The sequence below is a fragment of the Mus musculus genome, chromosome 19 (assembly GCF_000001635.26).
Source record: "Mus musculus strain C57BL/6J chromosome 19, GRCm38.p6 C57BL/6J".
Taxonomy (NCBI): Eukaryota; Metazoa; Chordata; class Mammalia; order Rodentia; family Muridae; genus Mus; species Mus musculus.
The window spans coordinates 6,104,193-6,118,875 of record NC_000085.6 but is presented as its reverse complement, the minus strand read 5'-3'; the positions used below and the strand labels follow the sequence as shown (position 1 = coordinate 6,118,875).

Below are 14,683 nucleotides of genomic sequence, written 5' to 3'. Positions count from 1 at the left end.
TTTAATCCGGGAATTGGAAGGCAAAGAGACAGGCGGATCTCTACTGAGTCAGCCTGGTCTATATAGTGACTTCCAGACCATGCAAAGGTACACAGTTAAAACAAAACGCATAGGGAAACAATGAAGAATGACAGGCACGCAGCACTAGCTGAGTGTGTTAAAGAAATAATAGACACGTACGTAAAGCAGGACTTGCTACTTCGAGAGCCCTAAGAACAAAAAGCTAAACCAACAAATCCCAGCCCTGGGGAGGTGTGGCCTGCGTCGCGGGACTACAAACCGATGCATCATGGGACGATTTAAGGGGGAAAACCGAAGCCAGGCGCGATGGATTATGGGAGGCGTTTCTAAAGGCCGCGGGAGCGGCAAATCGAGAAAGCCGCGGCAGGCTGCGTTTGGCCAGACTGGGGCTCGAGTCTGTCCCTCGAGCCCACGGCAGGATGCAGTGCCGCGCTTCCGCTGGCCCGGCGATGCTGAGTGTGCGTCCTCTACCCACACCCCTACCATGTCCGGCTGCAAACTACCCATGGGCCTGTGCCCAGACATGTGCCCGGCCGCCGAGCGCGCCCGACGCGAGCGCGAGCGCCGCCTGCACCGACTGGAGGTGGAGCCAGGCGGCCGTGGGAACGCTCCCCGAGCCGACCCCAAGCGCACAGTGAAGGAGTACAGCCGGCCGGCAGCGGGCAAACCCCGGCCCCCGCCAAGCCTGCTGCGGCCGCCGCCAGTGCTCTTAGCCACCGTGCGTTATCTGGCCGGTGAGGTGGCTGGCCGCGGCGACGTGTCGTGCGCGGAGGTGGCGAGCTTTGTGGCCGACCGCCTGCGCGCAGTGCGGCTAGATCTGTCGCTGCAGGGCGTGGACGACGCGGACGCAGCGACAGTGCTGGAGGCTGCGCTGGCCACGCTGCTGGCCGTGGTGGCGCGGGTGCGGCCAGAAGAGACGCGCGGAGCCGCGGACCCGGTGCTGCTTCAGACTCAGGTGCAGGAAGGCTTCGGTTCGCTGCGGCGCTGCTACGCGCGGGGCAAAGGCCCCTACCCCCGCCAGGCTGCTTTTCAGGGCCTCTTTCTGCTCTACAACTTGGGTGAGTCGATCCCAGAGAACTAAGTGCGGGGACCCGAGGAGCCTGGGGTGGGGAAGACGCAATTGTAGCAGCAACGGCGAACTATAGCTTGGGAGTACTGTAACTTCCATCCCCCAGCAATAGCTTCTTCTTGGGAAAGTCAGTTGGTAAAAGTCCCGACGTGGGACCTCAGGTCTGACATTCTCAAATTGGCTGTTTTCTACATAGTAGAGGTGGAAGGAGGTAGGATAGTACTGAGAGAGTTGACCTAGAAAGCGCTTTCCAAACTTATAAGAACTGCTCCGTGGGCTGGCCCATAAACATATCTAACAGGAGGTGCTAAAAGATTCCCTTCTATGGGTGATTTAATTATAGGAAAGTCCAGTGGGCGTGGTAACAGGCGCCTTGTATGGGAACACTTTGGAGGCAGAGGCAGGCAGATTCTTTGATGATTTTATATGTGGAGACAATATATTTGTATCATACATGCACACAGTGACTCTTTGTTTTTTCTTTTTTTTCTTTTTTCCAGACAGGGTTTCTCTGTGTAGCCCTGGCAGTCCTGGAACTCACTTTGTAGACTAGGCTTGCCTCGAACCCAGAACCCAGAAATCGGCCTGCCTCTACCTCCCAAGTGCTGGTATAAAAGGCGTGCACCACCACTACCCGGCTACACACAGTGACTCTTAAATTCACTAATTTAAGAAAAGTGGCCCAAGATTCCAGTACCAAGATTTCCTGGAAAGGAAACTAGGGCCAAGTCATCCTCCAACAGTGACCCTTGCAGATAGAGGGGAAAGTGTAGGGAAGCCAGTGCCCTCAGGCTGCAGTGGGAACCCTGAGTCAGAAGCCTTAAGTTTGGGTCTAGCATAATAGCCTGTGCTCCAGGCAAGCCTTTATGTTATGTTGGCCTGTGTCCCTATGTAAATGTACAACACTGCCTTGTAAGGATTTAGATTGAAGGAGGTCTGGTCTTGTGGCACCTCAAAAAGACCAGAGAAGGATCAGATGGCTGGGTCTTTCTTAGAAGAGGAGAGAGGAAGTGGGGTAGCCTCTCTGAGGGAACATGACTGGAGCTGGCAGGTGGGCAGAGCCAAGCTCTGGAAACGAGTTTGCCTGGAACTAGAGGTGTATATAAATAGCTTGGGCCTGGAGGGGGTGGGATGGGAGGTATGCCTGACCCAGAAAGCATCAAGCATCCTTGTGTCTTTCTGCTGCTTGCCTTTGTAGGTTCTGTGGAAGCCCTGCAGGAGGTTCTACAGCTGCCTGCTGCCCTGCGTGCCTGCCCACCCCTTCAGGCGGCGTTGGCTGTTGACGCTGCCTTCCGGGAAGACAACCATGCCCGACTGTTTCGCCTGCTTCGCACCTTACCCTACCTACAGAGCTGCGCAGTGCAGGAACACATTGGGTATGCCCGCCGCAAAGCTCTAGCCCGCCTGTCCCGTGCCCTGAGCACTCCTAAGGGACAGACCTTGCCTTTGGACTTCATAGAACACTTTCTGGCCCTGGATGGACTCCAGGAAGCACGGGACCTGTGCCAGGCCCATGGACTGACCTTGGATAAAGACAGAGTTGTATTCCTGAGGGGTCAATACTCTGAGGAAGGACTCCCACCCCCTGGTGCCTACCACATATTAGTGGGGAATAAGTTGCAGGGACACACCCTGGAAGATGTGGTCATGGCTGAGGAAGGTGACATTCACAGACCTGGCTCTGCAGCTTGAGAGGGTCTCGTCTCCCACAAGGCCTGGGTCAGAGCACCTGGCTTCTTTTTCATAATTCCCAAACAATAAAAGGAACTCATTATGATCTCCAAACAATAACAGGAACTTTTAGACTTCATTTATTTGAGGGTTAAGAGGGGAGAGAGAAACCGGGCGTAGTGGCGCACGCCTTTAAATCCCAGCACTCGGGAGGCAGAGGCAGGTGGATTTCTGAGTTCGAGGCCAGCCTGGTCTACAGAGTGAGTTCCAGGACAGCCAGGGCTACACAGAGAAACCCTGTCTCGAAAAACCAAAAAAAAAAAAGAGGGGAGAGAGAGTGCAGGGGAAGAAGAAAGCAGGCTGAACAATGGGCTAGACTCTACACTACTTTGGGCCCCAGTTTCACCCACTACCGTGAGCAGGTGTCCTTAACTGCAGGGACCCCAGCTGTTGCTTTAAAAGCTTGAGTGTTTGCTGATCTACCTACTCCTGGCCTCAGGAAAGACTGGAACATACAGGTGTGAGAGGTGCAAGAAAAAGCCCAAGGGACAGGGCTGGGTCAGAGGTCAGCCACAGGTACCAGGGTGGCTGCCGCACCCTCCAGGGCCGTTACTACAATGCTAAGCTGCCTCTGTACTTCAGCCCAAGCTTCAGATCCGGAGTTGATTTCCTGGGCCTTGGCATAAGCGTTGGCCAGACCTGGGAATGTGTCTACAGAGGCCGTGTTGGGCGCCCAGAGCACGTGGCTGAGGAGAGATGGCGAGCAGAGGGTCAGTGAGAGGTTACCTGGAACTCAGCATTGTCGACACGTAGCATGCAACTTGGGTCTGCTCTCTGAATGCAAGGGCTTACAGCAGTGCAGGCTGGGCCTCAGTCCCCAGCCATCAGTGAAGTGGATTGCATAGTGACACAGGAAAGCTCTGGGGAGGGGGCCATCGCTCCACCCCTCCTCCCCAGAGCTTTGGCATAGGCTCACCTGTAGTGCCTCTCCTCTGGGAAAGCCCTTGGGTTCAGGAATGCCCGTTCTAAGAGCATCAGCTGGTCATTGACCATTCGTACCTGCAGAGGACTGAAGAGCGTGTGCGTCACTTCACTGCAAGCCAGCAGTTCAGCTGCCAGCTCCATGCATGCCAGGTGCCCCCTCCCAGACACCTGCCCTCTGCTGACACTCACTCAGGGCTGCTCTTCTGCAGGGTCAAGATGTGCTCACCCAAGGATGCAGCTGCAGCCTTAAAGTTCGCCACTGCAGTCACCAAAGGCCCTGAGTGGGGAACACATGGCTTAGCCCTACCTGGGGATACAGGGTTCCCCGAGACTCCATGTTGGGGTGTGCGTACCCAGGCTGATGTTCTGTTTCTCTAACTGGGTGCCAAGGGCCTCTTGAGCAGCCTGCAGGAAACTCTGTAGTGTCTCACTATAGTCACTGACATTGAGGGGCAGGAAGAGGCTGTCACTGAGCCGGAGAAGCACGCTCCCAGCAGTCCGGGCCACAGCTTGGTGGCTGCTGAAACCTAGGAGGGGACCCAAGGCCAGGGCTGCATCTTCAGCCCATCCTTCTGTCAGCTTCAGAATGCCCCTGTCCCCTCCTCACCAGGGTCCAGAAACTTCTCCACATAATCAAATGTATCAAATGCTGTGTGGTAGGTGGGGTAGATCCTGGCCGAGGTCTTGCTCTAGAGGAATAAAGAAGAGGTAGGCTTGCGGTGGGAGAGCTGGGTACCCACGGTGTGAACTGTGGGCTTCAGAACTTCCACTCCAGAGGAGGAACTGAGGGCTAGGGGCTAACCTGCCTGGTATCGCACGCCCAGACAGAAAGGCAGAGAAGCCTGGGGCTTTGGAATCAAACATGGGAATCCCAGCTCCTCCATCCAAGAGCAGCACAGCCAGGGGGAAAAGGGATTTAAAGCATCCACTCTAGAGGTTAGAGGTACAGGCTGGATGCACTGGAGTCCCACCTCAATCCCCAAACGTATGAATCTTTCCCTAACAAGTCTCGCTTAGTGCTGACACCAGCACAAGTATTTCCATACTCAGTTCTTCATAGTCACTGCCATCCTACAACTGATTGACAGCAGTCTTTTCCTTGTCCTGCCTAAGACATAACATGACGTGACAACATTGTAGAATGAGTAAGGTGGAACTGCAATACAACCAATGCAAGTGTTTGATGAGCAGAAACAGATGCTCTGAGGCCTAGGAAAGCCAGCCTGTCTTGTCCAGTGCTGATAGGTAGTTTTAATTGTCAATCTGATACAATCTAGAAACATCTGGGATGGAGTCTCAGTAAGGAAGTGTCTAAATCTGGATGGCTTAGGGGCATATCAGTGGGAGTCTATCTTGAGTACATTTATTGAGGTGGGAGGACAGAAGGGACTCTGGCCAGCTAGAGCAAGTCTTGCCCTTCTCCCTAATTCCCTCTGCCTTGCTAAAAACTGTTAGATTATATTCCTGAAGCTAGCCACAGAGATCTATCCCCTTATTTGGCCAATCCCTCCTTCTGAGGCTGTCCAGCTACCAAAACATTGAAGTCCAGCAATCAAAAGCCCCCTTTGACTTACCTAGTTAACACGCCCAATTAAAATTCAACACCCCATCCTAACACAGGGTTTCCCCTTTTACATTTATAAACCACCATTTGCCTATGGGCCATATCTGACTCCTCTCCATCCAAAGACAGTCGTTTGTCCTCCAGAATAAATACACCTCCCCCTTCTCCCTCATCCATCTCCTGTCTTTGTCTCTTATTCCCTGACCTCTGTCCCTCTGGAGCAAATCCATCTCCTCTGCGGGAGACTTGGTGTGGGAGTCCTGAGTTGACTCCTGTCAAGGACTGCACTGCGGCTAGCGCCGTTCCCAGGTCAGGGATGAGGAACCTGACTGAGCCTCTGCTTGCTGCTTTCTGCTCTGACTGAGTGTGATGCCCTCAGTTCTCGGGAACCCCCACCACTGTGACCCCTGCTATGATGGACTAGAACTAAACTTGTGCCCTTCCTCCTTAGAGTTGCCTTTGTCAGAGTATTTTCTCACAGCAACAGGAAACAAAACTAAGACACTGAGTGAATGAACCAGAACCCGTCTGGACTAGATCTTCCCCTGATACCTGACGCAGCAGTGCCGGAGAGGGAGTGGTATGGAAGACTCTACTCACCCGGTCATAGGTGTAGGCAAGGTCCATGGACGTGATGCCCAGGAAGTGAACGAATGCGGCATAGTCACTGCCAGCGCCCAGTGTGCCCAGGCTAGAGAAGGGAAGAAGACAGACTCTGGAGGGTGCCAGGTGGACATGCTGGGCCTGTGGGCCCCCTACCTGTCTGGTTTCTGGGCTCACCTGGGAACCAGTCCATATACTGGACTAGTGCGGTTGGTATATCGGATCCAGTTGTCATAGATACTGAGGCCACTGGAGCCTGGTGCACTGATCTGGTACAGAGAGGAACATCTGATAGCTAGGAAAACCCAGCCTCAACAACCAGATGGGTCTCTAGCAGACCCCACTCTCCAGATCAGCTGTGACCTGCGGGCTCCAGTCCTGCCCACCCTATACTACATAGTCCCCCCCTACCCCTTTGCACCTCTTTGGTGGCAGAGAAGATCACACTTTGTACAGGAGGTGTTCCCTGTGCCCGGAGGGTAGCATTGGCTGTGGAAGGAAGCAGGGAGGCCTGTTCAGAGCCAACCCCTCCCTTTCCCAGCCCGTGCCCAGCTGGCCAAGCCTCCCATACAGAAAACAGAGATGTCCACATTGATGTAGGCCACCGTGCGCTCCTGCAGCTTGCTGAGAAACTCCTGTGCCAGAGGAGGGTGGGAGGGAGGAGAAGTGACATCAATCCACTGCTGCTCCATCCAAGGACTCCCCACTCCGTGGAGTCCACTCACCTCTGTAAATTCTGTAGAGCCAATGAGTCCGAATTCCTCTGCTCCCCAGCTGGCAAATATGATGGACCTGCGGGGTCGCCAGGTGCCTGAAGAAAAGAAGTCATGAAGAGGGCAGGGTCCTCCGACCCAGGGAGACTTAGGGAGTAGGCTGGGGATATGGAAGGGAGGGAGGAGTGAAAAGATGGTCAGACCACACCACCTGGCACCCTTCTGCCAGCCTTCCAGGAGACAGTCCTCTTTCTAGCCCCCCACTTTCAACACACTGTACCCTGGAAATCCTTGGGTCATTGGGTCTCTTTTGACCTGAATGCCCTACCTCCTCTCTGTTCTATGGTAGACTTGCTTTGAGTTGATTCTCTATCCTTAGTCTCTAAACATCCCAGGAAACATTAGTTGATAGTACATTGGTAGTTGCCAAATAGTTTTATCCCAAGTCAACCTTACAAGAGCACCGTGTGCGTGGGGGAGGGGAGCCCAGAGAGATGCTCTTGCAGAGGACCCAGGTTCTACTCCAAGCACCCACAGAGAGACTTCCAACCTCCAGTTCCAGGGGATGCAACACTCTCTTCTGTTCTCCAACAGTACTGCATGCACATGGTAAACAGTCATAAAAGCAGAGTACCGGGCTGGAGAGACGGCTCAGTGGTTAAAAGCACTGACTTCTCTTCCACATGGTGGCTCACAACCACCTGTAATGGGATCCAATGCCCTCTTCTGGTGCATCTGAAGCTACAGTGTACTCACATACATACGATAATTAAATCTTAAAAAAGAAGGGGGGGGAAGCAAAGTACCCATACACATAAAATAAAAATAAAGTGTCCGGCCGGGCATGGTGGCGCACACCTTTAATCCCAGCACTCGGGAGGCAGAGGCAGAAGGATTTCTGAGTTCAAGGCCAGCCTGGTCTACAAAGTGAGTTCCAGGACAGCCAGGGCTATACAGAGAAACCCTGTCTCAAAAAACCCAAAGAAAGAAAGAAAGAAAGAAAGAAAGAAGGAAGGAAGGAAGGAAGGAAGGAAGGAAGGAAGGAAAGAAAGAAAGAAAGAAAGAAAGAAAGAAAGAAAGAAAGAAAGAAAGAAAGAAAGAAAGAAAGAAAGAAAGGAAGTGTCTTTCCACTTCACAGTTGAAGAAACGGAGCCAACGAATTAACTAAGTTAAATGTCTTGCCCAAGGTCATAGCCAGTAGGCAGCACAGCCAGGTTCAAATCCAGACAGCATACGTTCCAGGGGCACATGAATTAACCAGCCCCCCCCTCCCCCCACACACACACACCTCCTACAGCATCCAGCAGCCTGGCTTCCATCTCCAGGCTACCAGCCCACTGTCCCCAGCCACAACCCTGAGACTCTGATGCTTGCCCCTTATCAGCTCTGTGCTCCTTCAGCTCCGTGCTCCCTGTTTTGTTGCACTTCTGGCTGTAGCTGGATCATCTGATCTATTATTTGGTTCTTACTTTGGTTTTTTTTTTTTGTTGTTGTTGTTGTTGTTGTTTTGTTGTTGTTGTTTTTGTTTTGTTTTTGTTTTGTTTTGGTGTTTCAAGACAGGGTTTCTCTGTGTAGCCCTGGCTGTCCTGGAACTCACTCTGTAAACCAGGCTGTCCTGGAACTCAGAAATCCACCTGCCTCTGCCTCCCAAGTGCTGGGATTAAAGGCGTGCGCCACTGCCTGGCATCTTTTTCATTTCTAGAAGGCCTACACTCCATACTATTTATTAGTAATATCTGACAATCTACATAGAAAATCCATTATTTAGATTCTTTCTATACCTGAGAGATTAAGTTATAATAAATGCATAAGAAAAAGATTGGCTATATCCAAGTAACCCCTTGGTTTTTTTGTTTGTTTGTTGAGATGAGGGCTCCATGGCCTGAAACTCTCCCAAGTAGGCTAGACTGGCACACAGTCCTCCAGCGATCTACCTGCTGCTCCCAGCTGACCACCTGCCCTCCTCTGCTGGTTTTGGCCACATCTGGCCTTCCATCATTGCTAACAGTCCTCCAGTTCATCTCATTCCATGTCTTCTAGCCCAGAGACAGAAGCCCTCAACCTCCTTTCTGCCCTCTCCTCTCGTTACCTTGACTGTCCCTAGATGCTCAGCTTCTGCTCTAGCTATGATCCCTTGCTCTGAGGATCCAGCACTCCTTCTCTTGAGGGTCTCTAGTGCTGGAATGTCACCAAAATGGATAGGCTTGGCTTACAAAGCAAAGCACTCTATGAGCAAAGCCTGGACGGATCATGCTCACAGCCTGTGGGGCCTGACTTTCCCAGGACACATAGGAGACTCCTGGGGATGGCTGCATCTATCAATTATCTGTTAATAAGCTCCGAGGCTCCCAAGGCCAGGGGCTGGCACCCAGGTACTAATGCCTCCAGGGCTCATGCCTGGTTCAAGTGAGCCCTGGAGATGAAGGAAACAAAAGAAATGGGCAGGAAATGACTCTGGGGCTTCTGGGGGAGTAACCAGAGGAGAGCATGGCCTCACCCTTCTTTAGCAAGGTCCCCAGGACTCGAGAGATCTCCAAGAGGACAGCAGTGCCACTGCTGGGGTCCACCGCCCCATGTACCCAGCTGTCCCGGTGGTTTCCGTAGATCACGTATCGATCTGAAGGGAGGACCAGAGTCAGAGGGACAGAGAGGGGACAGCAGAGGGCAGGCAGGCCAAAGTGGGCTGTAACCAGGGCAGGACCCAGGAAGACTCAAGAATGGCGGGGCTCAGTACAAACAGGCTCACCAGGCTCCACAGCCCCCTGGATGATGCCCAGGACATTGGAAGAGGTCCTCAGCTCCAGCCTGTTGTGGACACTCACTTTCACCTCACTAGGGGTGGGATGAAGGATGTAATTAGAACTTAAGCCCTCTCCTGTCCTCCTATCAGACTCAGAGGAAACTGAAGTCAAGAGAGGGAAGGTGACCCCATCAGCTACTTGCCCAGCAGGACCAAGAAAGGCAGGAAGCAAAGCTTGCTCTCTCTTTGGGTTGGAAGTCTCCTTAGCTTGGGAAGAGGGGACACCTTTTAGCCAGGATGCTCAGATGAGGAAGCTGACAGTGGCCAGAAGTGCACTGCCCAGGTCCTGGAGCATGTTCAATTCAGCATGTAGTAGCTGAATTGGGAAGTGGGTGTGAGGGGCAGGGAGACCCCGTGGGGTCTGGTGGGCCACTTCCTTTCAGTGAGGGACCCCCAAAGACTAAGCCATTTTGGAAAGGGCTGGGAGACCACCTTGAAGAGGGAAGAAGGAATGTTGGATAAGGAGGTATCAAGGGAAGAAGGGAATTGGGGGAAGGGAGGGAAGAGAGATGCCCTGCCTCACCTCCCAGCAGGGAAGCTTCCATTCGGCTCAAAGCCGGGTCCCAGCTTGTACTCACAGCCCAGGGCCCCCTGCCAGAAGGCAGGGGCAGAGGTTCCGGTGAGGTTACTGGGGAGGAGAGAGTGTCTGTGAGGGTGATTTCGGCATCTACAGGTGTCTAGGGTCAGGACGCACTGGGCACAAGCTCACCAGAGCAGATCTCTTGCATCCTCAAAGCCGATAGGCTGGGTGGGAATCGGGGGAAATCCTGAGGTGTTGTGAGGATCCAGGCGGAAAGAAGAGGGGTGGGCTGGAAGGTAGGGGGTCAGAGGGTCCCCAAAATACTCATAGTAGGAGCCTCGCTCCACACCAGAAGGAGGCAGCCGCCAGGAGTTTGGGAAGGTTTCATTAGGCAAGCTCTTCCCGTCATTGATATCACCAGGGTCCGTGTACACCAGCACTCCGACAACTCCATGTTTGGCAGCATTAATGGCCTAGAGAAGGCAGAGCAAGTTATGTGTAAGTGACAGATGGGGACATGCCCTATACTTCCTCCTTTCTCTACATGGAAATCAAAATTGCTGTCTTCCCATGAGCAAGATAATGTTTGCCCAAGACAGTTATGACAGAACTTCTTGGGCCACTAGGTATCCTGTGGTGGAATACTATGCAGGTATACAAAAGAGTGAGATGTAAGTCGTCTCTGGTGGCTAAAGCCCGCAATCCCAGCACTTGGGAAGCAGAAGCAGAAGGACTGTTGTGCAGTTGAGGCTAAGCCAGGCCTACAGAGGGAGACTCAGTCTCAAACAAAAGATGTTCACCCTTCACAGCAGCATTAGTCTCAGAATGCAAAATGAGAGCAGCCCAAATGTCCATCGGTGTACCAGTGTATGAATGGATAAATAAGAAGATATATAGATATATTTGGAGACAGGGTTTTATGTAATGTAGCTGGCCACAAACTCTCTAAGTATCCAGCGATGGCTTTGAACTTCTGATCCTCCTGCCTCCCCCTCCCCACTGCTAGGACATCCAGTTTTATGGGCTGCTGGGACTAGAATTTAGGGAGGGCCTTGTGCATGCCAAGAAACCACTCTACCAACTGAGCAACCCCCAGTGCAACAGTGGGGTGCTCCTCCACCTTGGGAAGGAATATAAAGTCCCTCAGAGGGAGGGGAGGGAGCGGGTGCCAGAGTGCGCGAGGCCAGAGCAAGAGCAAGAAAGGGAGGGGGGAAAAAGAGAAGGAATAAAGTTTTCAAACAACCTCAAGAAACCTTAAAATGTTGAGCTAGGTAAAGTAAGTCAAATACAAAAAACAAAAACAAAAACAAACCATATTGCTGGTACAGTTTTGTATACCTTGTATCCTAGTACTCAGGGGGCAGAGGCAGGTAGATCTCTGTGAATTAGAGGAGAGCCTAGTCTACACAGAAAGTTCCAAGATAGTCAGGGCTATAGAGAGAGACCTTGTCTCAACAAACAAACAGACAAACAACAACAAAAACACCACCAATAATAAAAAAGATGAATGTTGTAACTTGTAACTACATCTCAAAGGGATCAGACATCCTCTTCTGGCCACTAAATGTACCCACACAATATAAACATGCACAGACAGGCACATAGACAGACACACAAAACAAACATCTGAGGTCCTTTATCATTTAAAAAAAAAAAATAAGGCCGGGCAGTGGTAGTGCACGCCTTTAATCCCAGCACTTGGGAGGCAAAGGCAGGTGGATTTCTGAGTTCGAGGCCAGCCTGGTCTACAGAGTGAGTTCCAGGACAGCCAGGGCTATACAGAGAAACCCTGTCTCAAACAAAAAACAAAACAAACAGAATCAAGAGCCTCGGTTCTTGCCTCTCCTGCTGGCCCCTGTGGTATCAGGTGACACTAATGCTCCACCTCTTTCCACCCCAGCTGCTTCCTCTCTATCCCCTTCCTCCTGATGTCCTGTCCACTGCTGGCCCTTCACCCAGATCCCTGCCTGGTGAATGCTACTCACCTTGGCCCCACGTCCTACGCCCCCGTAGCGAGTCAGAGCGATGGTGCCCTCGAGGTTGATTCCCTGAGTCTCTAACTCCTTAAAGTCCTCTTCTGAACCTTGGTTGGCATAGACAAGGAGGCCCTGATCCGGAAAGCAGATATTTGCAGCCAGGTTTGCCCAAAGGCAGGTAACAAAGGGGTACAAAGATGGAGTAGCAGCCACAAGAATTTTGTTCCTGTCTCCTCACCTTACCCAAAGCTGTATGTACCTTAAAGGTGGTTACCCTCTTCTCTATCTCGTGTCCCATACAAGGCTTTGGGCAGGGACCACCATGACTGATGGAGGATAGGAATAAACAACCTGGGCAAGATCAGTGGAGGGGGTTTGAGGCTCCACTTGAAGAACTCCTCAGATGCCCCTGCTTCCGAGTGAGGAGGGAGAGAACCAAGGAGAGCTAGAATATCGTAGTATGTGGGGGGAGGGGGTCCCCAGCTCACCTTTGGAGTCCCAGGGGGAGCGTAGGCAGCATAAGGTTGCAATACATTGGGCCCCGCCTGCTCCCCGGTCAGATTCTTCTCGAAGGGTTGGAAGGAGTGGAAGGTTGTTCCATTGGGGCCCACTGAGTGAGAAGACAGAGTCAGCACTGCACCCGGCAGCGCAGCGCTCTCACCCCCCCCCCCCCGACATTCCCGGACTTGACCTCACCGACTTCCACGCTGTTAGGCTGCTCTGCGTTGGGGAAGGAGAGCAGGACCCTATACTCATAGGTCTTGGCTGAGTCCAGCCCAGTCGCTGTATCCTTCCAGCGCCCCAGCAGCAGCTGCACCAGGGCTTCGTCCCGAGGGCTGGTGGCCACGTGTGGTTCCTTGGAGAGTTCTCTGCAGGGTGCGCAGGGGAGAGTGGAATGTATCAGTGGAAGCCTCTGGCTAGCTAACAGGGATTTGTTTGAGCAGACCTACTTCTCACCGAAGGTTCTCTCGGATCCTGCTGGCATCTAGTTGTCCCATTACGGAGTCAAGGATCGCCAGGTCCAGGTCCTGGGAGTCTGAAGTGCTGGAGGTCAGAGGACTAGTTGCTTTGGGGATGGCAAAGTGCCCAAGGATGATCCCCAGCCCCAAGAGCGCAGCAGCCCCTAAGGCCACCCCTAGTATTTTCACCCAGTGCATCCTGTGGAAACAGCCCTGCAGTCCTGGCTGAGATTCCTTATTTATGGGGTGCCGGTTTGGTTAACCATTACTCATGGGTGGTGACGTTCCTTTGCCCTATGGTGAAAAGCCAGGACATCCTGCAGGATCAGCAGGGAGTGGACACCTGGACCACATTTTGGCCTTCTCTGAAGGAACCAGGAAGATGCAGGGACACACTGCCGGCAAAGGGGGTGGTCCATTCCAGGGTCTCCCTGCAAAACTGATACCATACCAGGCCTGGAAGTCAGAATCCTGACTGCATATGGGGCCCTGTGACTGCCCCACTGTGAGCACCGTTACCTGCTGGGTCCTCACTGGGGTCGGTCAGTCCCTGACTGTTATCTTGCTGGCTTGAGTCAGTTTTTTAGTTCAAATGATGTCATTTTGCTAGACATGCTGTGTGATGTTAGACAATTCGCTTAGCTTCTCTGAGCCCATTTTCTTTGCTAGAAATTGGTGGTGATACTTTACAAAACCATGCTGCTGTCTTCATGAAGCAAGATGCCATTGTTGTAGAAATATTTAGCCCAGTGTCATAGCATGAAAGGAGGGGAAGCCCAGCAGGCCTGTCTGTTTCTGTCCCTCAGACAGTCCACTTTGTGGGAGAAATGGGGCTCTTAAAGGGGGAGCCCACTGTACAAGCTAAATCAGGGACCCTACATCCCCCAGGCAGAGCTAGGCTTGCCATCCCGATGTGGAATTTACCTATCATCCTTTCTTTTATTTTTTTCAAAGACAAAATCTCATTTTGCAGCCTGGGCTGGCCTACAACTCTGTAGATCAGGCTAGTAACACACTCACAGACATCTGCCAGGCTTTTCCCTTTCAGCTGGAATTAGAGGCTGTTCCACCATGTCCTTCCTTATCCATCTTATCTGTCCCTCCCACCATCCTCTTTCTCCTCCACCACCATCCAGCTGCTTAGATATCTTCCTCTCATGCAGCTGCCTTCCCCTTCCATTCTTCCACTTACCCACTTAATCCCACTGCCCTCCCCCTATATCCGCTACGCTCCCTCCTCTGCTTTTACCCTCCCTTACTCACTCAGCTCTGGGCCCTGGGGAAGCAAAGTCCAGCTGGAGAGAGACACAGGCTTGATGATTATCAGGGCCCAGGCGATGGCCTTGGGTCTTATCAGAAGATTGCCAATTTATAGAGCACTTGCCTTCCTTAAAGAGGAACTAGGGGACAGTTGCTAAGGTTAGATGATAAACTGAGCCATAGAGGGTCTGATGACACCCAGGGCATAGCCACACCCTGTCCTGGAAAGATTTCGTTCTTTGAACATTTGAAGGCACAGGCAGATACATAGACAAGAGTGAGTGCAGTTTTGCTTGTGTCTGGCTTGTGTCTCAGAGCATGGTGAACCACATCTGTATGTGCACCATCGGAGAAATCAACTCAAGCCAGGTAGCCCACTAGAGGTGAAAGCAAGAGGACTGGAAACTCAAGACCGGCCTAGGAAACAGTGAGTTTGAGGCAGCCCTTATGAGGCCCTGTCTAAAATAGGAAGTGTTGAGAAGAAGGCTCAGTCAGTGAAGTGCCTCTGTGCAAGCGTGAGGACCTGGGCCCCATCCCCAGTAC

The 14,683-nt window shown here is 52.4% G+C and overlaps 2 protein-coding genes across 2 annotated transcripts; one reads left to right on the top strand and one right to left on the bottom strand.

Annotated features, from left to right (window-relative positions):
- Positions 1-289: 289 nt before the first annotated feature.
- On the top strand, positions 290-2,872 carry Sac3d1 (SAC3 domain containing 1). The gene is made up of 2 exons (NM_133678.3): positions 290-1,079; positions 2,289-2,872. Exons 1-2 carry the CDS (start codon positions 290-292, stop codon positions 2,780-2,782), a joined length of 1,284 nt encoding a protein of 427 aa, NP_598439.3. The 3' UTR covers positions 2,783-2,872.
- Positions 2,873-2,886: 14 nt separating this feature from the next.
- Naaladl1 (N-acetylated alpha-linked acidic dipeptidase-like 1) lies at positions 2,887-13,095 on the bottom strand. Its single transcript, NM_001009546.2, has 18 exons — positions 12,879-13,095; positions 12,618-12,790; positions 12,410-12,531; positions 11,931-12,053; positions 10,135-10,418; positions 9,949-10,053; positions 9,372-9,457; positions 9,123-9,242; positions 6,638-6,723; positions 6,484-6,547; positions 6,334-6,401; positions 6,090-6,181; positions 5,910-6,000; positions 4,353-4,434; positions 4,099-4,272; positions 3,935-4,022; positions 3,738-3,830; positions 2,887-3,507 (listed from the first exon to the last, which is right to left on the bottom strand). The coding sequence occupies exons 1-18, from the start codon at positions 13,076-13,078 to the stop codon at positions 3,321-3,323; spliced, it is 2,238 nt and encodes a 745-aa protein (NP_001009546.1). The 5' UTR covers positions 13,079-13,095; the 3' UTR covers positions 2,887-3,320.
- Positions 13,096-14,683: the final 1,588 nt, after the last annotated feature.